Source organism: Mesoplodon bidens, assembly GCF_964165515.1.
Source record: "Mesoplodon bidens genome assembly, chromosome: 5".
Classification (NCBI taxonomy): domain Eukaryota; kingdom Metazoa; phylum Chordata; class Mammalia; order Artiodactyla; family Ziphiidae; genus Mesoplodon; species Mesoplodon bidens.
Genome location: NC_138161.1, coordinates 48,210,677 through 48,233,142, shown reverse-complemented (window position 1 = coordinate 48,233,142; position 22,466 = coordinate 48,210,677). Strand labels below are relative to the sequence as shown.

Here is a 22,466-nt window from a genome sequence, read left to right as displayed (position 1 = left end):
CTTTTTGACCCACCTCCTAGAGAAATGGAAATAGAGACAAAAATAAACACATGGGACCTAATGAAACTTAAAAGCTTTTGCACAGCAAAGGAAACCATAAACAAGACCAAAAGACAACCCTCAGAATGGAAGAAAATATTTGTAAATGAAGCAACTGACAAAGGATTAATCTCCAAAATTTATAAGCAGCTCATGCAGCTCAATAACAAAAAAACAAACAACCCAATCCAAAAATGGGCAGAAGACCTAAATAGACATTTCTCAACAGAAGATATACAGACTGCCAACAAACACATGAAAGGATGCTCAACATCTTTGCTCATTAGAGAAATGCAAATCAAAACTACAATGAGATATCATCTCACACCAGTCAGAATGGCCATCATCAAAAAATCTAGAAACAATAAATGCTGGACAGGGTGTGGAAAAAAAGGAACACTCTTGCACTGCTGGTGGAAATGTGAATTGGTACAGCCACTATGGAGAACGGTATGGAGGTTCCTTAAAAAACTACAAATAGAGCTACCATATGACCCAGCAATCCCACTACTGGGCATATACCCTGAGAAAACCATAATTCAAAAAGAGACATGTACCAAAATGTTCATAGCAGCCCTATTTACAATAGCCCGGAGATGGAAACAACCTAAGTGTCCATCATCGGATGAATGGGTAAAGAAGATGTGGCACATATATACAATGGAATATTATTCAGCCATAAAAAGAAATGAAATTGAGCTATTTGTAATGAGGTGGATGGACCTAGAGTCTGTCATACAGAGTGAAGTAAGTCAGAAAGAGAAAGACAAATACTGTATGCTGACACATATATATGGAATTTAAGAAAAAAAATGTCATGAAGAACATAGAGGTAAGACAGGAATAAAGACACAGACCTACTAGAGAATGGACTTGAGGATATGGGGAGGGGGAAGGGTAAGCTGTGACAAAGTGAAAGAGCGGCATGGACATATATACACTACCAAACGTAAGGTAGATAGCTAGTGGGAAGCAGCCGCATGGCACAGGGAGATCAGCTCGGTGCTTTGTGACCACCTGGAGGGGTGGTATAGGGAGGGTGGGAGGGAGACGCAAAAGGGAGGGGATATGGGAACATATGTATATGTATAACTGATTAAATTTGTTATAAAGCGGAAAAAAAAGTTTCTTCAGATCTTTTATAAAAAGGGGCATAATGTACACACAGATAAAACAATAAAATGCTTATAAAAAAATAATATGCATGCTGAAGCATCAGAGGGGAGTGTACTGATTTTGCAAATTACTTTGAAATGTGTCAAAAATAAGGTGATTGCTAGATGGATAGTGCCTGAACACACTGTTCAAAAATTTTGGACACAGTCACAGTTACATAAGAAATCCTTAAAGGGAATTCCCTGGTGGTCCAGTGGTTAGGACTCCATGCTTTCACTGCTGAGGGTCCGGGTTTGATACCTGGTCAGGGAACTAGGATCCCGCAAGCCCCGCAGTGCAGCCAAATTAAAAAGAAAAAACAAAAGTCTTTAAGGAAATTAAAGGTGTGCCTCGCAGATTCTCTCAAACGTGAGTCTAGGAAGCTTAAGGGGTCTTATCTTGTAATTGTCTCAGCTGAAGCCCAAGGTACAGAAGGGTTTATCTGGAAAACATTGTGGGTGTGACTTCTGCCTAATAGAGTAAATCCCCAGATGAATCATAGGAGAGCCACATAATTCTTTTTTTTTAATTAATTAATTAATTTAATTAATTTATTATTTTTGGCTGCATTGGGTCTTCATGGCTGCATGCAGGCTTTCTCTAGTTGCAGTGAGCAGGGGCTACTCTTCGTTGCGGTGCGCAGGCTTCTCATTGCAGTGACTTCTCTTGTTGCAGAGCATGGGCTCTAGGCATGCAGGCTTCAGTAGCTGTGGCATGCATGCTCAGCAGTTGTGGCTTGTGGGCTCTAGAGTGCAGGCTCAGTAGTTGTGGCGCATAGGCTTAGCTGCTCTGCGGCATGTGGGATCATCATGGACCAGGGCTCGAACCCGTGTTCCCAGTATTGGCAGGCGAATTTTTAACCACTGCGTCACCAGGGAAGCCCCCACACAATTCTTAAAGGAGTTATATATTCAGAAGCTGAGAGGGTCAGAGAGGAACCCTCAGAATTCTATTGTCAAGAAGCAAGCTGAAAGAGCTGCTTAGTTGCAAACACATGTTACCTTTCATTTAAAAAAAAAAGGGAGGATGACTCAGAGGACAGAACAAGAACCCAAAGAGCAGTGCCAAGAACCATAAGACCCTGGGCCTTAAGACTTAATCAAGAAACTCCTAACACTTTCTGAATGTTGTGGACCAATGACTCTTTGTTACTCCTATTTGAATAGAAATGCCTATAGAGGTTACCCAATGCTTGCCTCACTGCTTGGTGTTGGGTACGTAGGGGTGAGATAACTTGTCTCTTTAGTTTCATAGGTTGAGAAGAAATACACTCAAAGAGTTATACTTAAAGGTCTAAACCCGAGGAACCTCAACTGCACCTGGACCTGATCTAGACAATGAAATTCTGGACACCAAGCTCATGCTGTAACGTCATAAGATTTTTGCAAACCTTGGGAGGGGCAAATATATCCTGCATATGGGAGGGATGTAAGTCACTGGGGGCCAGAGGGCAGACTGTGGTAGCCAGATTACAGGATAGAACCAGTGATCACTATCTCCTGGTATTCATCCCCTCCTCTTGAATGTGTACCAGATTTACTGATCTGCTTCTAAAAGAATATGGCAGAAGTGATGTGATGTCAGTTCTGAGATTAGGTTATAAAAAGACTGTCGTTTCTCTCTTAGAGGAAAACATAGGCAGAACACTCTTTGACATAAATCACAGCAAGATTCTTTTTGACCCACCTCCTAGAGAAATGGAAATAAAAACAAAAATAAACAAATGGGACCTAACGAAATGTAAAAGCTTTTGAACAGCAAAGGAAACCATAAACAAGATGAAAAGACAACCCTCAGAATGGGAGAAAATATTTGCAAACGAAGCAACTGACAAAGGATTAATCTCCAGAATATACAAACAGCTCATGCAGCTCAATACCAAAAAAGCAAACAACCCAATCCAAAAATGGGCAGAAGATCTAAATAGACACTTCTCCAAAGAAGATATACAGATTGTCAAAAACACATGAAAGGATGCTCAACACCACTAATCATTAGAGAAATGCAAATCAAAACTACAGTGAGGTATCACCTTGCACCAGTCAGAATGGCCATCATCAAAAAATCTACAAACAATAAATGCTGGAGAAAAGGAAACTCTCTTGCACTGTTGGTGGGAATGTAAATTGATACAGCCACTATGGAGAACAGTATGGAGGTTCCTTAAAAAACTAAAAACAGAATTACCATATGACCCAGCAATCCCACTACTGGCCATATACCCAGAGAAAACCATAATATAAAAAGACACATGCACCCTAATGTTCATTGAAGCACTATTTACAATAGCCAGGGCATGGAAGCAACCTACGTGTCCATCGACAGATGAATGGATAAAGAAGATGTGGCACATATATACAATGGAATATTACTCAGCCATAAAAAGAAACGAAATTGAGTTATTTGTAGCGTGGTGGATGGATCTAGAGACTGTCATACAGAGTGAAGGAAGTCAGAAAGAAAAACAAATACCATATGCTAACACATATATATGGAATCTAAAAAAAAAAAAGGGTTCTGAAGAACCTAGGGGCAGGACAGGAATAAAGACGTAGACGTAGAGAATGGACTTGAGGACACAGGGAGGGGGAAGGGTAAGCTGGGACGAAGTGAGAGAGTGGCATGGACATATATACACTACCAAATGTAAATAGATAGCTAGTGGGAAGCAGCCACATAGCAAGGGGAGATCAGCTCAGTGCTTTGTGAACACCTAGAGGGGTGGGATAGGGAAGGTGGGAAGGAGACGCACGAGGGAGGGGCTATGGGGATATATGTATACATATAGCTGATTTACTTTGTTATACATTAGAAACTAACACACCATTGTAAAGCAATTATACTCTAATAAAGATGTTAAAAAAAAAAAAAGACTGGTTTCGGTCTTGAGTGCTCATTAGTTCCCTCTTGGGTCACTCACATGGCCTGAAGGAAGCCATGGGCAATGTTGTGAGGCATCCCTGTGGAGAGGCTCACATGATGAGGGACTGAGGCCTGCCAACAGCCACCTGAATGAACTTCAAGAAGGGCTCCTCATGGTGGAACCCCTAACGTCCAGCTTACAACTTGACTGACAACTGACGAGAGATGTAGAGCCAGAGAGACTGAACTTAGCCATGCCTGTGAGGTAACAGAAACTGAGATAAGGAATCTTTTCTGTTTTAAGCTACTAACTTTGGGGGTAATTTGTTATACAATAATAGATTAATAGAAAGCGAAGCAGAATTGAGAAACCAGCATGGAAAGGAGGAAGGTAAATCAGGACACAGTTCTCTTTTCTCTTAATCAAGAATAATCTTGAAGAGTAGGAGAGATATGAAATGATCAATGTGAACATAAAGAATTAGTAAGAAAATACAGTAGTGAGAGAGGTAAGTAAGGAGGGAAAGGGATAAGTACTCTTGCTGAAGATTCTTTTATGATCCATGGAGATAAACAAAAGGCTAGCTTAAGAAGAAAAGAAGTCCAGTGTTGTCTCTGAGGGGGAGAGGATGGGTCATGGAACCATTAAAAGGCTACTGACATCATGGAGGCATCAATGAAAATTCACGAAATCCCTCATAAGGGATTATATTCTGGGAACCATAATTACAAAGTCACTAGGGCTGGCTCTGAAATGAGTGATGTTGAGGAGGGAAGAGAGTGATGCAATCTCTAGGAGTAGGGGAATTCATCATTTATTTTGGAAGCAGTATTTGGAAAAAAAAAAAAACTACTGGCAAATCTTTATACTCACATTATTAAGGAGGCCAAGGATGATTGTTTAGATGTGAAATGGTTGCTAGAGATGATGTAGTTGCAAGGGTAGAAAACTTGTATAAAGTTATAAACCTGCTGCTTGAAATACTGGACAGATGGGAGGTGTGGACTCCGTAATAAAAATGTGAGGCCCAGCTATGGCAAAGGAGGGAACACCATCTAATTGGACAGACACTCTCACCTGGTGATATGCATATTACAGCTAGCAGCATAATGCCAGGCAGTTCCTATGCAAGCATTAAAAAACAAAACAAACAAACAAACAAAAAAACCCTTCAAGAACAGCAAACTAAGCAAATTTGAAAAAAATTCAAAACTTAAATATAGTAAACAGTTATTTCTTTTCTTTTTCTTTTTTTTTGATCCAAGAAAAATATATGATTACTATTTTTTTTTTTTTCTGTGTTATGCGGGCCTCTCACTGCTGTGGCCTCTGCCCTTGCGGAGCACAGGCTCCAGACGCGCAGGCTCAGCGGCCATGCTCACGGGCCCAGCCGCTCCGCAGCATGTGGGATCCCCCTGGACCAGAGCACGAACCCATGTCCCCTGCATCGGCAGGCAGACTCTCAACCACTGCGCCACCAGGGAAGTCCTACGATTACTATTAAAAAACAAATACTTGGTCACATGTGCCAAATGAATCATGTGCCTGTGGCTGTGCTAGGTACCACAGTGAACACAAAAGAAACCCTGGCCCCTGAGGTGCTTATGGGCTAGTTGGAAATGCAACCTCTATGTGCATAAACAACTAGAGAAGGACTCAAGAAAGGACAGTCAGCCTGACAAAAAGGCCGTCCTTGGGGTGGTGAGATGAGTTCCAGAGGGAGAAGAGCAGCGGGAGACAGGATGAGGAGGCCACAGAGGAGCCCAAGGGACTGTGTGGTATTCAGGCTGGAGGAGAAGAGACTCCCAGGTCTAATGTCAAGGTGGGGGACCCTTCAAGGAGGGGCTGAAGGAGGGACAATGGTCACGGGGCTCCAAAAGGCATCTGCGGGCAGTAGTGTCAGGGAGCCAATGGCTCACAGCTGGGACACAAAGGGTTGAGATGGGAAGAGGGGTAAGAAAGCTGGGATACCAGTCTAGTCATCCATTATTCCTTTTCACAAATGAGTGCCAGTTCGGGGAAGGTTCTGTGCCAGATGCAGTGGAGATGCACAGATGTGTACAGCATGGTAGGGAGACCAGAGAGGTAGATGGATAACACTCAAATAAGGCAGAGGGGCACAAGGAGATTCTTGTGTGAATTCTCTGGCCAAGGCAATGAGGATAGGCTTGTAGAGAGTGATAAGGGCACTGTGTCTACCTAGGACTTTGATTTTTTTTAAAATTTATATTTATTTATTTATTGGCCACTTGGCATGCAGGATCTTAGTTCCCGGACCAGGGATTGAACCAGTGTCCCCTGCAGTGGAAGCGTGGAGCCCTAACCACTGGACTGCCAGGGAGTTCCCAGGACTTTGTTTCCTTACAGCAATTTGTTAGTGAAAGAAATTAGAGCAAGATGAAGGTGGTTAAAACGAGCAGTAAAATCTCTGGTGATTTTTTTTTTCCCTTGGCATAAAATAGCAATGGCATGCGACCAAGAAATTACTTGATGGCATGGTAAATCCAATTTTCCCAAGTTGAATGAGGAAGGACAGGTGGAAAGGGAAATGGAAGCAGTGTCATCCTCAGGGCGTGGCTTAAAGACAGTCAAGTGGGGCTTCCCTGGTGGCGCAGTGGTTGAGAGTCCGCCTTCTGATGCAGGGCACACGGGTTCATGCCCCGGTCCGGGAGGATCCCACATGCCGCGGAGTGGCTGGGCCTGTGAGCCATGGCCGCTGTGCCTGCGCGTCCGGAGACTGTGCTCTGCAATGGGAGAGGCCACAACAGTGAGAGGCCCGCGTATCGCAAAAAAAAAAAAAAAAAAAGACAGTCAAGTGGGTCATCACTCCTGGTACCCATCTCTCTGAGTTTCAGGTTCTTCGTAAAATGGGGTCCCCCCTACTTCGCAGGGCAGCTGTGACGATTGAGTCATGGTGCCTTACACAGTGCCTGTGGTGAGTGTTCAATAAATCGTCTTATTATTGTTGAAACCAGGGCTGCTGAAAGATAGGTGAATGCTCATGGAAATTAAGAATGTATTTAACTTTCTCTTCCTCAACCTTTCTCCTTTCTTCCTGTGGTTCCCTGCCATTTATCTAACTTGACGGTTGTGGGAAAAGAAGACTCAAGTTGGAAGGAGGTAAAAAACAGGTGGAAATTCAGCAAGGCGAACGCTCCGCCAATAAAAAGTCTAAAGGTGCAGGCTTGGGTGAGTTTATTAATGCAGATTTATTCTTTCACCAAAGAGTCCAGAAAAAGTGAGGAACAATCAAAAATAAAATCAAGGGAGAAAGTAATAAAAAAGAAAGCCAGTGGGCTACAAAGAATATTTGGAGCAAGCGCAGTAGTGCGCCTTATGGCGGCGGTGCCGTCCAGTCGGCCGCTGGTGATGGCGGCCACTTCCCCTCGGAAGTCCGGTCTCCGCCTCCTGCTCCCACCCTGCTTGCTCGGCGGAGGCAGCGGTGGTCCCTGCCTCTCCGCCTCCTCCACCTCGGCCTGTCCACTGGTGGGCGGCGTTGGCGCGGAGGGGGCCCCTGCCTCAGAGAAGGTACCACATTGAATGAGCAAAGACTGAACTTTTTACAGATACCTTTTGTAAAAGGAGTAGTGCCATAATTTGAAACACAATGGATTTCACATTATGAGGTGAATGGGAGCGGAGTATTGGACAAAAATAGATTTTTTAGTCTCGGCATCATGGTTTTTAGCTCCTCAGTTGTTGCACAGTCCCACTATTTGGGGAAAGTTCATGCTAAAAAACTGAAGCAATCAATGGGTGAATATGATCAAATTTCTCCACCAAGTTCTCAACCTGTTAAGGAGAACCCCTTGTCAACCTAATGAAGCATTCAAAGACATGTGACTCTTTTCAAGATGAACTTGAAGATTACATCAAAGTGCAGAAAGCCAGAGGCTTAGAGCCAAAGACTTGTTTCAGAAAGATGAGAGAGGATTATTTGGAAACCTGTGGGTGCAAAGAAGAGGTTGATTTTAGACCCAGGTGTAGAATGTTTGATCAAAGACTCCTTTGTGAAACCGTCCAGACCTACCCAAGACCACGCAGTATTTCGCAAACACTGGAAGAGCGGTTACCTCAGTGGCTAGCGGCGCATGACAGCAGGCTGAGACTGGACTCCCTGAGCTGCTGTCAATTCACCAGAGACTGTTTCTCAGGAAAACCAGTACCCCTGAGCTTCAGTCAGCAAGAGTATAACTGTAGCTCATACAGTGTAGAATCTGGAGGTATTTACAGGCACCTCTCCTCAGAAAACAGTACCAGTGCCCATCAAGCTAGTTATAAACAGATACATCAGAAGAGAAAAAGGCTCCCAGAGAAAGGCTGGGAAAAACAAGAGGAGGAGTGGCCCAAGCATAAGAGGAAGAAAGCTTGTGAAGAAATAGATTTAGACAAATACAAGAGCATCCAAAGAAACAAAACAGAGGTTGAAACAGTCAGTACAGAAAAGCTTAAGAACCGAAAGGAGAAAAAAAGCTGAGATGTAGCCTCTAAGAAAGAGGAACATAAGCGTAGTAAAGAGAAAAAGGAACAAGGCAAAGAAAGGAAGAAGAGGAGATGCTTTGGGACCAGTCCCTCCTTGGATTTTGAAGCTCTCGCATTGGTTCTCCTGATGTTAAACTGAAAAAAGAGTTGAGGAGCTTGGTTTTACGATGTTCCTATCGCTCTTTTCATGTGAGCAGGTACAAAGGCTAAGTGAACAGAAAACATTTAGTGTGCTTGCTCTCCAACATGGAAATTAATTTTCCTCTTTTCTAAAATCATTACTACATTTTTCTTATACATAATGTAATTTCCCTAAATGAGAGTGGCTCTGCTTTAATTCATCAAATTGCTATGATGGTGGAAGTATTTTTCCCTTGGGATGTCATTTATTTTAAATTGGAGGATTAATAGCCTTTACAGAATCTATTTCTTGATTGGGTTTTAGTTTGGGGTGGGTGTTTTTATATTCATTAGTTTTCTCTGTGAAGCAGTTTAGATTGATTGTTTTTCCTTTGTTAGATCTAACTTGCAGTATATTTTCCATATTGGAAAGTGGAAAATGACATACATTACAATAAGCTTAAGTTACATACAGTTTTAAGCGTTTCAAGGAGTCTTGATACAAAATCAGTTTATATTCTGGAAATGTTTATAATATAATAAAGTTCTAATTTCTACAAAAAAAAAAAGAATATCTGGAAACAAGTTCTGCAAGTAGGCACTGATTAGAGGCGGAGGTCAAAGAAGGCATGTCTATGGTATGGTCAGTGGAGTTAAGTGAGGTAAAATCAAACCCCATCTTGGTGAAATAAATTGAAAAGCTACAGATGTTAACCTGTAGGTCTTAGAAAGAATGGTTCAAACTAAAACTGATACAGGGCCTTGGAGTTAAATATTTAATGGCTAGAGAGAAAACCAAGACTAGATTATACATTAAATACGTATATCTTTCTGCATTCCCCACCTCACAAAGAAAAAATAATGAATAAAATAAAAGACTTGAAGTATATTTTACTATAAGAATTATCACTTCAGTGCTGACTCTTTGCCAACCACAGTTCAAAGAACTTAACAAGTGTTAATCATTTAATCCTCACCGTAACCCTGTGAAGAAAATACACATATTATCACCACTTTACCAATATGGAGACTGAGGCACAGAGAGTTTAACTTGCCCAAGGAGTCATAGCTTGTAGCTAACCAAATGCTAAACTGCTTCCCACAATTATCCTGAGCCTGGTCACAAACTTTGGGTCACAAAACTCTAGTGCAATGTGTTTAGGGCCACCTACAATAAGAATAAGGCCACATATTGTTACTATGAAGAAGATGGTAACTTTGGACTGACAGTTAGATAGTCCTTTAAAAAAATCACACATGGTTACCAATTAGGTCTCAGGAACAATAATGTAAGAAAGGTGCCAATGGATGTGAGTGGCCAGCAAGAAGATTAAAAAGGCAATAAAAGGGCCTAAGTCCAGGGAGCAAAGTTTATCAAATGGCCACTTGTGGTAATACGAAGGTAGCAAATCTTCAATAAGAATTCACACAACAGACATGATGCTAGATAGACATGAGGCCCTGGGAGCCTGCTCACAGCATGTCTTGGTACTGTAATAATGCATTGGTGTGGGGGCAATCTTGCATATCTATGCTATTTGTCTTCTCCTAGGAACTATACCCAAAAGAATAAAACTGGGTCTTTGGTAAAAATGTAATACAAGAATCTAAGATATCAGTATTGTAAAAAAAATATTAGGGGGAAAAATAGACCTTGCTGGTTTGTAATTAATGAGGCATGGCTCTTTCAAAGGCAGAGAAGGTAAAAGCTTCCCTCAAATCCCACCAATAACTGGTATTGGAGCACACAGAATGCTGTAGAGGGGTAGAAGAGGCTGATTTCAGAGCCAACAGCTGTGACTCTCCCACAGTGACTGTAACCTGTTGGGTTTTCTTTGACAGGGCAGGAACTGGAGCTCTCTCCTGCTGTGTCATTGCTGTGTCTCCTCCTCCTTCACCATCTGATGCTTCTAGAAAACATAAAGGTTAAAAATGAGAAAAGCACCTCTCTCTTTCTTTCTTCCATTGCTAGTGTAATCTTGGTACCATCTTTTTAGAAGGTTCTATCCCTTGACTCATTAATTTCACCTCTAAGAAGCTGAATTTAAGAAAATGATCCAAAATGAAGACAGAGATTTAAGAACCAAGGTGGCAGTGTGATTTATAAACTGCAAAAATGAAGATTATTCAGATGTCTAAATTTGAGAATGTTTAATTATGGAACACTCATGCTGATTTTACAGATATTAAACTCCCCATTTTCAGATAAGAAAGTTGCTGCTTAGAGGGATGAAGTAATTTGCCCCAGGTCACACACCTGGGAACCCTATTTGAGTCCAAAGTCTTCCCCACAAGTGATACTGCCTGCACTGAGAACCAGCCAGCTCTTGACGCCTGTGTGCTGGCTCCAGGGGTAATGTTAAGAGAGTGTGACAGAAGGACTATAGATCATGAGAAATTCTTATTTTGAATTTATAAAATCTTTCAACACTGGAATAAGTAAATTCTTACTCTAAGAACCAGGAAAAATAGAAGCTTTAATAATTTTTCTGTTAAAATGCTCTTCTAAAGAAACATGGCAACCATAAGTTTCTTACTTCCCATAATGCCATACTGTCTTCCAGATTTTAGTGGTTGTTTTCTTTGAACACATTTTTGAATCTTTGAAAGGCTTTACTCACTCCCTTTGAGTTTTTTGGTATATCTCAAAGCCCCAAATGTGAATTTGTGAGTAATATTGGTCAGAATTCATATTTAGGTACAAATTAACTAGTTTGGTAGTCCTGAGCTTTTAAATGTTTACATACTATGATGGTTAATTTTATGTGTCAACTTGATTGGGCCACAAGGTGCCCAGATATTTGGTCAAACATTATTCTGGATGTTTCTGTGTAGGTGTTTTTGGTTGAGATTAACATTTGAATGGGTAGACTGAATAAAGCAGATTTCCCTCCTTAATATGGGTGGCACTCATCCAATCAGATACGGCTGGAATAGAACTAAAAGCATGAAAGAAGAAGTAACAACTGACACTGCAGAAATACAGAGGATCATGAGAGATTACTACAAGCAGCTATATGTCAATAAAATGGACAACCTGAAAGAAATGGACAAATTCTTAGAAAAGCACAGCATTCCAAGACTGAACCAGGGAGAAACAGAAACATAAACAGACCAATCACAAGCACTGAAATTGAAACTGTGATTAAAAATCTTCCCACAAACAAAAGCCCAGGACCAGATGGCTTCACAGGCAAATTCGATCAAACATTTAGAGAAGAGCTAACACCTATCCTTCTCAAACTCTTCCAAAATATAGCAGAGAGAGGAATACTCCCAAACTCATTCTATGAGGCCACCATCACCCTGATACCAAAACCAGACAAAGATGTCACAAAAAAGAAAACTACAGGCCAATATCCCTAATGAACATAAACGCAAAAATCCTCAACAAAATACTAGCAATTCGAATCCAACAATACATTAAAAGGTTCATACACCATGATCAAGTGGGGTTTATCCCAGGAATGCAAGGATTTTTCAATATCCTCAAATCAATCAGTGTGATGCACCACATCAACAAACTGAAGGATAAAAACCACATGATCATCTCAATAGATGCGGAAAAGCTTCTGACAAAATTCAACACCGATTTATGATAGAAACTCTCCAGAAAGTGGGCATAGAGGGAAACTACCTCAACATAATAAAGGCCATATACGACAAACCCACAGCAAACATCATTCTCAATGGTGAAAAACTGAAAGCATTTCCTCTAAGATGAGGAATAAGACAAGGATGTCCACTCTCACCACTATTATTCAACATAGTTTTGGAAGTTTTAGCCACAACAAGCAGAGAAGAAAAAGAAATAAAAGGAATCCAAATCAGAAAAGAAGAAGTAAAACTGTCACTGTTTGCAGATGACAATGACAGTATACATAGAGAATCCTAAAGATTCTACCAGAAAACTACTAGAGCTAATCAATGAACTTGGTAAAGTAGCAGGATACAAAATTAATGCACAGAAATCCCTTGCATTCCTATACACTAACAATGAAAGATCAGAAAGAGAAATTAAGGAAACACTCCCATTTACTATTTCAACAAAAGGAATAAAATACCTAGGAATAAACCTACCTAAGGGGCAAAAAACCTGTATGCGGAAAACTATGACACTGATTAAAGAAATCAAAGACGATACAAACAGATGGAAAGATATACCATGTTCATGGATTGAAATAATCAACATCATGAAAATGACTATACTACCCAAAGCAATCTACAGAATCAATGCAATCCCTGTCAAATTACCAATGGCATTTTTCACAGAACTAGAACAAAAAATTTTACAATTTGTATGGAAACACAAAAGACCATGAATAGCCAAAGCTATCTTGAGAAAGGAAAATGGACCTGGAGGGATCAGGCTCCCAGACTTCAGACTATACTACAAAGCTACAGTAATCAAGACAGTGTGGTACTGGCACAAAAACAGAAATATAGATCAATGGAAGAGGATAGAAAGCCCGGAGATAAACCCACACACATATGGTCACCTTATCTTTGACAAAGGAGGCAAGAATATACAATGGAGAAAAGACAGTCTCTTCAATAAGTGGTGCTGGGAAAACTGGACAGCCACATGTAAAAGAATGAAATTAGAACACTCTCTAACATCATACACAAAAATAAACTCAAAATGGATTAAAGACCTAACTGTAAGGCCAGATACTATAAAACTCTTAGAGGAAAACAGAGGCAGAACACTCTATGACATAAATCACAGCAAGATCCTTTTTGACCCACCTTCTAGAGAAATGGAAATGAAATAAAAAATAAACAAATGGGACCTAATGAAACTTAAAAGCTTTTGAACAGCAATGGAAACCATAAATAAGATGAAAAGACAACCCTCAGAGTGGGAGAAAGTATTTGCAAACAAAGCAACTGACAAAGGATTAATCTCCAAAATATATAAGCAGCTCATGCAGCTTAATATCAAAAAACAAGCAACCCAATCCAAAAATGGGCAGAAGACCTAAATAGACATTTCTCCAAAGAAGATATACAGATTGCCAACAAACACATGAAAAGATGCTCAACATCACTAATCATTAGAGAAATGCAAATCAAAACTACAATGAGGTATCACCTCACACTAGTCAGAATGGCCATCATCAAACAATCTACAAACAATAAATGCTGGAGAGGGTGTGGACAAAAGGGAACCCTCCTGCACTGTTGGTGGGAATCTAAATTGATACAGCCACTATGGAGAACAGTATGGAGGTTCCTTAAAAAACTAAAAATAGAACTACCATATGACCCAGCAATCCCACTACTGGGCATATACCCTGAGAAAACCATAATTCAAAGAGTCATGTACCCCAATGTTCACTGCAGCACTATTTACAATAGCCAGGAGATGGAAGCAACCTAAATGTCCATTGACAGATGAATGGATAAAGAAGATGTGGCACGTATATACCATGGAATATTACTCATCCACAGAAAGGAACGAAATTGAGTTATTTCTAATGAGGTGGATGGACCTAGAGTCTGTCATACAGAGTGAAGTAAGTCAGAAAGAGAAAAACAAACACCGGATGCCAACACACATATATGGAGCCTAAAAAACGGTACTGATGAACCTAGTGGCAGGGCAGGAATAAAGACACAGACGTATAGAATGAACTTGAGGACACAGAGGGGGAATGGGAAGCTGGGATGAAGTGAGAGAGTGGCATGGCCATATATACACTACCAAATGTAAAACAGATAGCTAGTAGGAAGCAGCTGCATAGCACAGGGAGATCAGCTCCATACTTTGTGATGACCTAGAGGGCTGGGAAAGGGAGGGTGGGAGGGAGGCTCACGAGGGAGGGGATATGGGGATATATGTGTACATATAGGTGATTCACTTTGTTCTATAGCAGAAACTAACACAACATTGTAAAGCAATTATACTCCCATAAAGATATTAAAAAAAGAAAGAAGTAAAAGCATGACCTCCCCTGATTAAGATAATTTTTTCTGCCTTTGTGCTTTAACTGAAACATTGGCTCTTCCTGGATATGGAGCCTGCCAGCCTTCAAGCTGGAATTACACCACCAGCTCTCCTGGTTCTCAAGCCTTCTGACTAGGATTGGAACTAGACAATCGGCTCTCCTGGGTCTCCAGCTTGTCAGTCTATCCTGCAGATCTTTGGACTTGACAGTCTCCATAATTGCATGAGCCAATTCCTTTATATATACACACATAGATACACAGAGAGAGAGAGACAGAGAGAGAGAGCACGTGATAAATATAGATAGATATATAGATATCTATTCTGTTGCTTCTGTTTTTCTGGAGAACCCTGATTAATACCCCTACTTTTAACTGTGTAGCATGAAAAAAAAGGACTCTACCCAATGAAGTAGCAGGTAGAAGATTAACAGGGCTTTTTATTTATTTTTAAAATTTATTTATTTATTTATTTTTGGCTGCATTGGGTCTTCATTGCTGCACACAGGCTTTCTCCAGTTGTGGCGAGCAGGCAGTACTCCTCCTTGCAGTGCGCGGGCTTCTCGCTGCAGTTGCTTCTCTTGTTGCGGAGCACAGGCTCTAGGCACGCGGGCTTCAGTAGTTGTGGCTCACGGGCTCTAGAGCGTGGGCTCAGCAGTTGTGGTCCATGGGCTTAGTTGCTCCGCAGCATGTGGGATCTTCCCAGACCAGGGCTCAAACCCGTGTCCCCTGTATTGGCAGGCGGATTCTCAACCACTGCGCCACCAGCGAAGTCCCTAACAGGGATTTTTAAATGAAGGACTAAGTTGGCATTAAAAGTATTTATAGTGCTGCTTCTGGGAAGAGAGTAGTAGTAGTCATATTTTCCTTTATTCCTCCTGCGAAGCACAGCTAAAAGTCCTGACCATTATATATAAAACAAACATAGGAGATCTCTGAAAGGTGGAGAGAAGAAGTCAGACATACTAGGGACTTTGGGGCCCAAGGAACAACACAGCGGTGAGCTCCCTGGGTTTTCTTTTTGCTTTATTATCTCAGACTTGTAGCTAAAGAAGCTAGTAACTTGGAAATGCCAGTGAGAGCAGACAGAAAAGCCCCAACAAATGTCTGCTCTGTTTAACAAAATGACCAGGAAAACAAGAGCCTAGCAAGACTGAAAACCTTTAGATAATAACTACTTGACTTCAGCCAAACACAACAGAAAAACTGTTTTCTTTGCTGCCTACACCAGCAAAGGCTGAGTGGGGAACCTAGACTTCCACCTTTGTCAGGCTGTAATGAGGCACCCCAACTCCTCCTCCACCTTCCATCAGGGTGGTGTCAAGGTGATCAAGTAGGGACTGAACCCCTGAAGAGACTTTCATCCCTGAAGGGTGGTAACAGACCCCTGTTCTCTATCAACACCACCAGTGCAGTAGCAATGGAGAATACACTGTGAGCCTGGATGTCCACCTCCTCCTGGTAGTAATGAAGGGCACCTTTCCTTCCCCACTAGGGTCAGAGGAACCCTAGTAGAGAATCAGGACTTTACATACTGCCCAATGAGGCCAACACCCACACTAGTGCTTTAGCAAGCACTAAAGGAGCTATACAAAGAGATGTACTCAAAAATACTACAATAAATCAAAACAGAATTCTAAAAATGTTCAAGTAACCCACAGGAAGGCAGGAAAGATAAACAAGAAATAGCAAATAAACAGAAAAGACAAAATGGCATATTTGAATCCCAACATATCAACAATTACATTAATGTAAATTATCTAAACATACCAATTTAAAGACAGAGATTGGGACTTCCCTGGTGGCGCAGTGGTTAAGAATCTGCCTACCAATGCAGGGGACACGAGTTCGATCCCTGGTCTGGGAAGATCCTACATGCCGCGGAGCAACTAAGCCCGTGCGCCACAACTACTGAAACTGCACTCTAGAGTCCACGAGCCATAACTACTGAGCCCATGTGCCACAACTACTGAAGCCCGTGCACCTAAAGCCTGTGCTCCGCAACAAAAGAAGCCACCACAATGAGAAGCCAGCGCATTGCAATGAAGAGTGGTCCCTGCTCGCCGCATCTAGAAAAAGCCCGTATGCAGCAAAAAAGACCCGATGCAGCCAAACATAAATAAATAAAATAAATATATTTATATTAAAAAAAAGACAGAGATTGACAAAGTGGATTAAAAAAATGACCTAACTGTATGCTGTTTACAAGAAACTTACCTCAAATATGATAATATAGCTAAAAGCAAAATGATGGCTGAAATATAACATGTAAATATTGATAAAAAAGCAGGAGTTATATTAATATATTATACTCTATTAATTATATTATATGATTAATTATATTATAAATTATATTATATTATATTTGATATTAATATCAGATAAAGGATGAATTAGTTGTTTCTTTAGTCTGTGTGTGATGCTTTTTGGTTCCAAAAAAGAAAACTGCTTTTCTGAAGTAAGGATGCTAGTACTGTGATTTCCATTAAGAGAGTATTAAAAGAACAGTAATGGGGACCCAACCTAACCAGCCTGGCTCCAGCATCTAGATTTCTCTAGAACTGCTGGCATTTGAGGAAGTTAAGCTAGGCCTGTGCCACTCAGTCCCAGTGGCTGATTTTCAGCCCATGGAGTGGAGTCACCAAGACTGTGCCACCTTATTTTCAACTCCTTGAGGGTCTACTTTAAAAAAAAAAAAAAAAAAGGATACCACCAGATGGGATTGGTTGAATTCTTACAGGAGTGGAGTCAAGTACACTGTTCTTTTTCAACCCCAGGCAAAAAGAGCAAAAAGCTAAAATTAAAAGTTGCACGTATCTTTCTCTTTCCTTCAATCCCTGACTTCGTCCTCTTTATGAAAAGTATCAGAAATACAATTTCTCAGCAATTTCCTTAAGCTTCTAAGTATTTACTTGCATGAATTCCTTCTAGGCTCTAGGGAGAATACTGGCAATGGATCATACAGTTAATTTTTCTTAAAAAATCTGCAAAAGAAAGACATATGGTGATTAAAATAAATACAATAGACCACTGTCTATTTCTACTTAGAATTCACCTCTGTCCCTATCTCCTAGTGAGTAGTGTTGGAGCTGAAGTGAGCATTTTGGGGATCCAGTTAGAGGGAGCTGGTTGGACAGACATTGAGCTTGAGTTTAATGAGATATTATAAGGTTCATAATCATAAAGTCTATAGTTAAATTATTGCTAGCTCTCCTACTGTAGGAATACTTCCAGGAATATTCTTACCACCCCATGCCAACTCACCAGACATCTGACACAAAGTGTACAGGGCTAGAGGTTGTGGACTGTGACACAAACACACCTGTAGCTTCCTTCCTTAGAAATACGTGGGAAGTGGAGGAGAAAGCAGCTTTGGGATGAATGAAACCAGAAATTAGTCAGTGGGAAGTTCTTCCAATCATCAAAAATGTAAAACTGTAAGCAGAAAATTAGGTTCCCATTTTGTCTATTCAAAATGGCAAGTCTCTCCTATAGGAATACAGTAGATGCTGTATTTTACAGTTAAAAAAAAACTTTTTTTTCTTATCTGATAGGGATGAGTAAAATAAAACTTTTCAGAATTCCTGTGTTTATAACAGTACTGTTGTGATTTCTTATTTAAAATAATTTCTTTCATACCTAGTTTTGTATCAGTAATTTTGTATTCTTTTTCTAAGAGAGGGTCCCCCAAATTACATAAGATTTAGGCCTCACAAAAACCTAGATCTGCCCTGGCTATAGACCTGCTTAACTCTCCTATAGTTCTCACAGTTTCTCAACAGAATAAACTACTGAAACCCATAACCTGGTAAGTTTCAAAAGCACGATGCTAAGCAAAAGAAGCCAGAATCAAGAGGCTATATAATGTGTGATTCCACTTATTTAACACCCTGGAGAAGGCAAAACTATAGGGATAAAAAAACAGATCAGTAGTTACTGGGGACTGGAGATGGGAAACTTCTGGGGATTGTTGGCAATGTTCTATAACTTTATTGTGGTGGTGGTTACACAACTGTATGCTTTAGTAAAACTTCACAGAACCATACTCAAAAAGGGGTTAATTTTACTATGTAAGTTATTTACTATATAAACTATTCCTCAGTAAGCCTGACTTAAAAAAAAAAAGATAGAAGCTAACTTTCATCAAACAATTTGTTAACACTTGCCCAATGTCACACAACTAATAGGCAGAACTGGGATTTGAACCTCAAATATTCTAATGTTGGAGTCCACAATCTTAACCTCCACACTACCCTTGCATGAGAAGATGCTGCTTATAGCTAAATGATGTTTCCTTCTATTCTGTTTGCTAAGAGGTTTGTTTATTGTTTTATTTTAAAACCACTAATAGGTGTTAAATTTAATGCAATGCCTTTTGTTTTTGCATTTACTGAGATGATTATATGGGTTTCTCCTATAATCTGTTAATGCGGCCAACTGTGAAAATAGGTTGTCTAATGTTAAGCCATTCTTGCTATTCCCAGGATAAATCCCAATTGGTCATGACTTATTTCTTTTTTAATAATGTTGGTTTTTATTTTGGTTACCATTTTATTTAGATATTTATTTACATAATTTTCCTTTCTAGTATCGTCCTTGTCTGGTTTAGGTATTGAGGTTCTATTAGCTTCATAAAAGAGTTGGGAAATGTCTCCTCATTTTCTGTCCTCTGAAATAGTTGTATACGAATAGTTAAGATGATCTGTTTCTTGATATTTGGTAAAATCTGTTAGTAAAAGAAGCAGAGCATAGTATTCTTTTTGTGGGTATGTTTTAACAAATGCTTCAATTTCTAACAGTTATATGATTATTCGGGTTTTTCTATTTTTAACTCAATTTTGGTAAGTATTATTTTTCTAGGTAATTGGCTGTTTTATTTAAATTTCTCAAATTTATTGGAGAGGTGTGATCATTATATGTAGCTATGTCTTCTTTTTCTTTTCTCCCACTTTTTATTTGTACCTTTTTTTTCTTGTTCTGTCTTGGAGAGGCCTTTCCTTAAAACAACAACAACAACTAGGTTCTGTATTATAGATGCTTTCTATTGCTTCTTTGGTTTCTAGTACACTAATTAACATTCTTTACTTTCTTTAGGTATACTCTATTGAGTTCTTAATTTTTGTAGTTGGATATTTAGCCCATTAAGTTTTTCTCTTTCTGATGTAAGCATTAAGGATATATATTTTCTTAACACTTTATAACAACTGAATACCACACATTTTAATATTATAGCATTTTCATTATCATTTAATTCTAAATATTTTTAAAGACTCTATAATGACTTTTCTTTGACTGATGAGTTATTTAGAGGTGTACTGTTAAATTCTCAAACAGATTTTTTAAAGTTACCTTTTTTTATATTGTGGTTAGAAAAATGGGCTGCAAATCAATTGTTTGATATTTGTTAAGACTTGCTTTATTTTCTAGCACAGGGATCATCATACTTTTTAGGTTTTTAGGGCCACACGGTAAATAAGTGTAGGGTTTGCGGAGCAATAAGGTCTCTGTCAGTAATTACTGGATTCTACTGTTGTGCAAAAGCAACCTTAAGACAATATGTAAATGATTGGGTGTGGCTGCTTCCCATAAACTTTGTTTACAGAAACACATCCTGGCTGGATTTGGTCCATGGGTCATGGTTTGCCAGCTCCTGACCTAGTACATAACTATTTATTTACTGATTGATTTTTATAGAAAATAGTTGACATAGAATATCATGTTAGTTTCAGGTGTACTACCTAGTAATTTGACATTTGGATACATTACAAAATCATCACCACAGTTAGTCTAGTAACCATCTGTCCCCATACATAATCAATTAAAAAAAATTTTTTTTTTGGACTAGAATGTGCAGTATCTAATTGTTAGGTGCATAGTTCTACACATGATTACAGATAAACTTAATTATGTTTTTCAAATCTGCTATAGGTTTATGAATTTTTATGTTTTATCTATCAATAATTGACATATATATTAACATCTTCTACTCTTATTTTGAATTTCTCCATGTTTTCCAGTAATTCTGTCAGTTTTTGTTTACACATCTCATAGGTATGTTAGGTGCATGCAAGTTTGGAACTGTTACAACTTCCTATTGGTTGATTGTTCCTTTTATCATCATGTAGTGACACAGTTTCAAAAATCCATCTTGTTGTAGAGAACAAACGTATGGACACCAAGGTGGGGAAAGTGGTGGGGGGAGGGGTGGTGGGATGAATTGGGAGATTGGGATTGATATGTATACACTGATGCATATAAAATGGATGACTAATAAGAACCTGTTGTATAAAAAATAAATAAAATAAAATTAAAAAAAATTCATCTTGTTGGGACTTCCCTGGTGGCGCAGTGGTTGGGAATCCACCTGCCAATGCAGGCGACACGGGTTCAATCCCTGGTCCGAGAAGATCCCACGTGCCGTGGAGCAACTAAGCCCGTGCACCACAGCTACTGAGCCTGCCCTCTAGAGCCCGCAAGCCACAACTACTGAAGCCCGCAATCCACAACTACTGAAGCTTGTGCGCCTAGAGCCCGTGCTCCTCAACAAGAGAAGCCACCACAATGAGAAGCCTGCGCACCGCAACGAAGAGTAGCCCCTGCTGGCCGCAACTAGAAAAAGCCCGTGCGCAGCAACCAAGACCCAATGCAGCCAAAAATAAATAAATAAATAAATAAATAAAATCTATTTAAAAAATCCATCTTGTTTAATTTAGTTCAATTTCACTTATTTGGGGAGGGGTATTCTATATTTCTAGAGGCGGCCAGCTGTTCTCTGGGAAATCTAACTATACACACTGAAAACTAATGTTGGAGACACAGCTGTACTTCAACAGTCTAAAGTGTTTTGCTAAAATTACTCATCCGTAGAAACCAGAATGTTTTATTTGGCCAGGAGAAGCAGGGCTGGGAACTACTCTTCAAGAACCATGTTCCCAGCTCATTAAAGGACTCCTACCAGCATCACTGAGAAAGAACACAATTCCCACATCCATAGAGCAGGACCCTGTGAAAAGTGAACTCAGTGAAGGCCCTAAGGCCATGCCAGCAAAACAACACAGGGCAGGGGGAGGGGAGAGCAGAGGAAGGGAGAGGAGGGGAGAAACAGTGAGAAGTGTAGCCAGTGAAAGAAAAAGAAAGGCTCTCAATTCTGGCTCCACTTGTACTAACAGTGCGCATGCAGTGAAGGAAGCTCCATCCTTTACTGCTTCTGCACACTTTTCAAAATAATTACTACAGGTATGCCATGACCAAAAAATAAGGGCTTACAAACAATTAGACCATGCCAGAAAAGAATCATACATCTGTAAGTGTACCTCTCATTTATTCCTACTGTTCATAATGCCTGCTCTCCCTTTATCTTTGTCATCTCTCCTTTTCTATCAAAATCTTAGTCCCATCCTCCAAAATTCAGCACAAGTTTCCCCCTCTGTAAAGATCTCCCAAAGGTAGAGACAAGACTATCTTAGGACTATAATCTAGCAAATAGCTGCAACTTTCACTGAGAAAAGAAGATGCTGAGAAAAGGGGAACAGGATCTAGTGTACAAATGAAGAATTATGTGATCGGCAGCAGCAGGAACAGTAAACCCAAGGCCATGTCTATCGTGCCCAATCCAGTGCACCCGGTTGTATTGAGGGGGCTGCTCAGAGAAGCCTTGGCAGGCTCAACCTTTAGTCTCCTAGCCTTTTCTGGCCACACAGTCCCTGCTCTGGGTACAGGGACACTGGACCACTCAAAGTCTTCTGTAGCCTTGTGGTGGGTCATCAGGGTTTACATTAGCATGGCATATGCCTCTCTGATTTTGTTTCAGTTTTCTTAGGTACCATCTTTTCCTTTTTGCTTTTTCACTCTCATAGGC

General features: G+C 40.1%; 2 protein-coding genes across 4 annotated transcripts in view; one reads left to right on the top strand and one right to left on the bottom strand.

The window, feature by feature from the left end:
- Window positions 1-22,466, bottom strand: part of CMSS1 (cms1 ribosomal small subunit homolog) — a 396,516-nt gene that overhangs the window by 31,999 nt on the left and 342,051 nt on the right. For all 3 annotated transcript variants that reach the window (XM_081235233.1, XM_081235234.1, XM_081235235.1), the window contains one exon: window positions 10,481-10,569. In XM_081235233.1, coding sequence (XP_081091359.1) covers window positions 10,481-10,569 — 89 coding nt within the window. The remainder of the gene's footprint in view (window positions 1-10,480; window positions 10,570-22,466) is intronic.
- Window positions 7,643-8,595, top strand: LOC308617813 (lysine-rich coiled-coil protein 1-like). Its single transcript, XM_081235197.1, has one exon. The coding sequence runs from the start codon at window positions 7,878-7,880 to the stop codon at window positions 8,532-8,534; it is 657 nt and encodes a 218-aa protein (XP_081091323.1). The 5' UTR covers window positions 7,643-7,877; the 3' UTR covers window positions 8,535-8,595.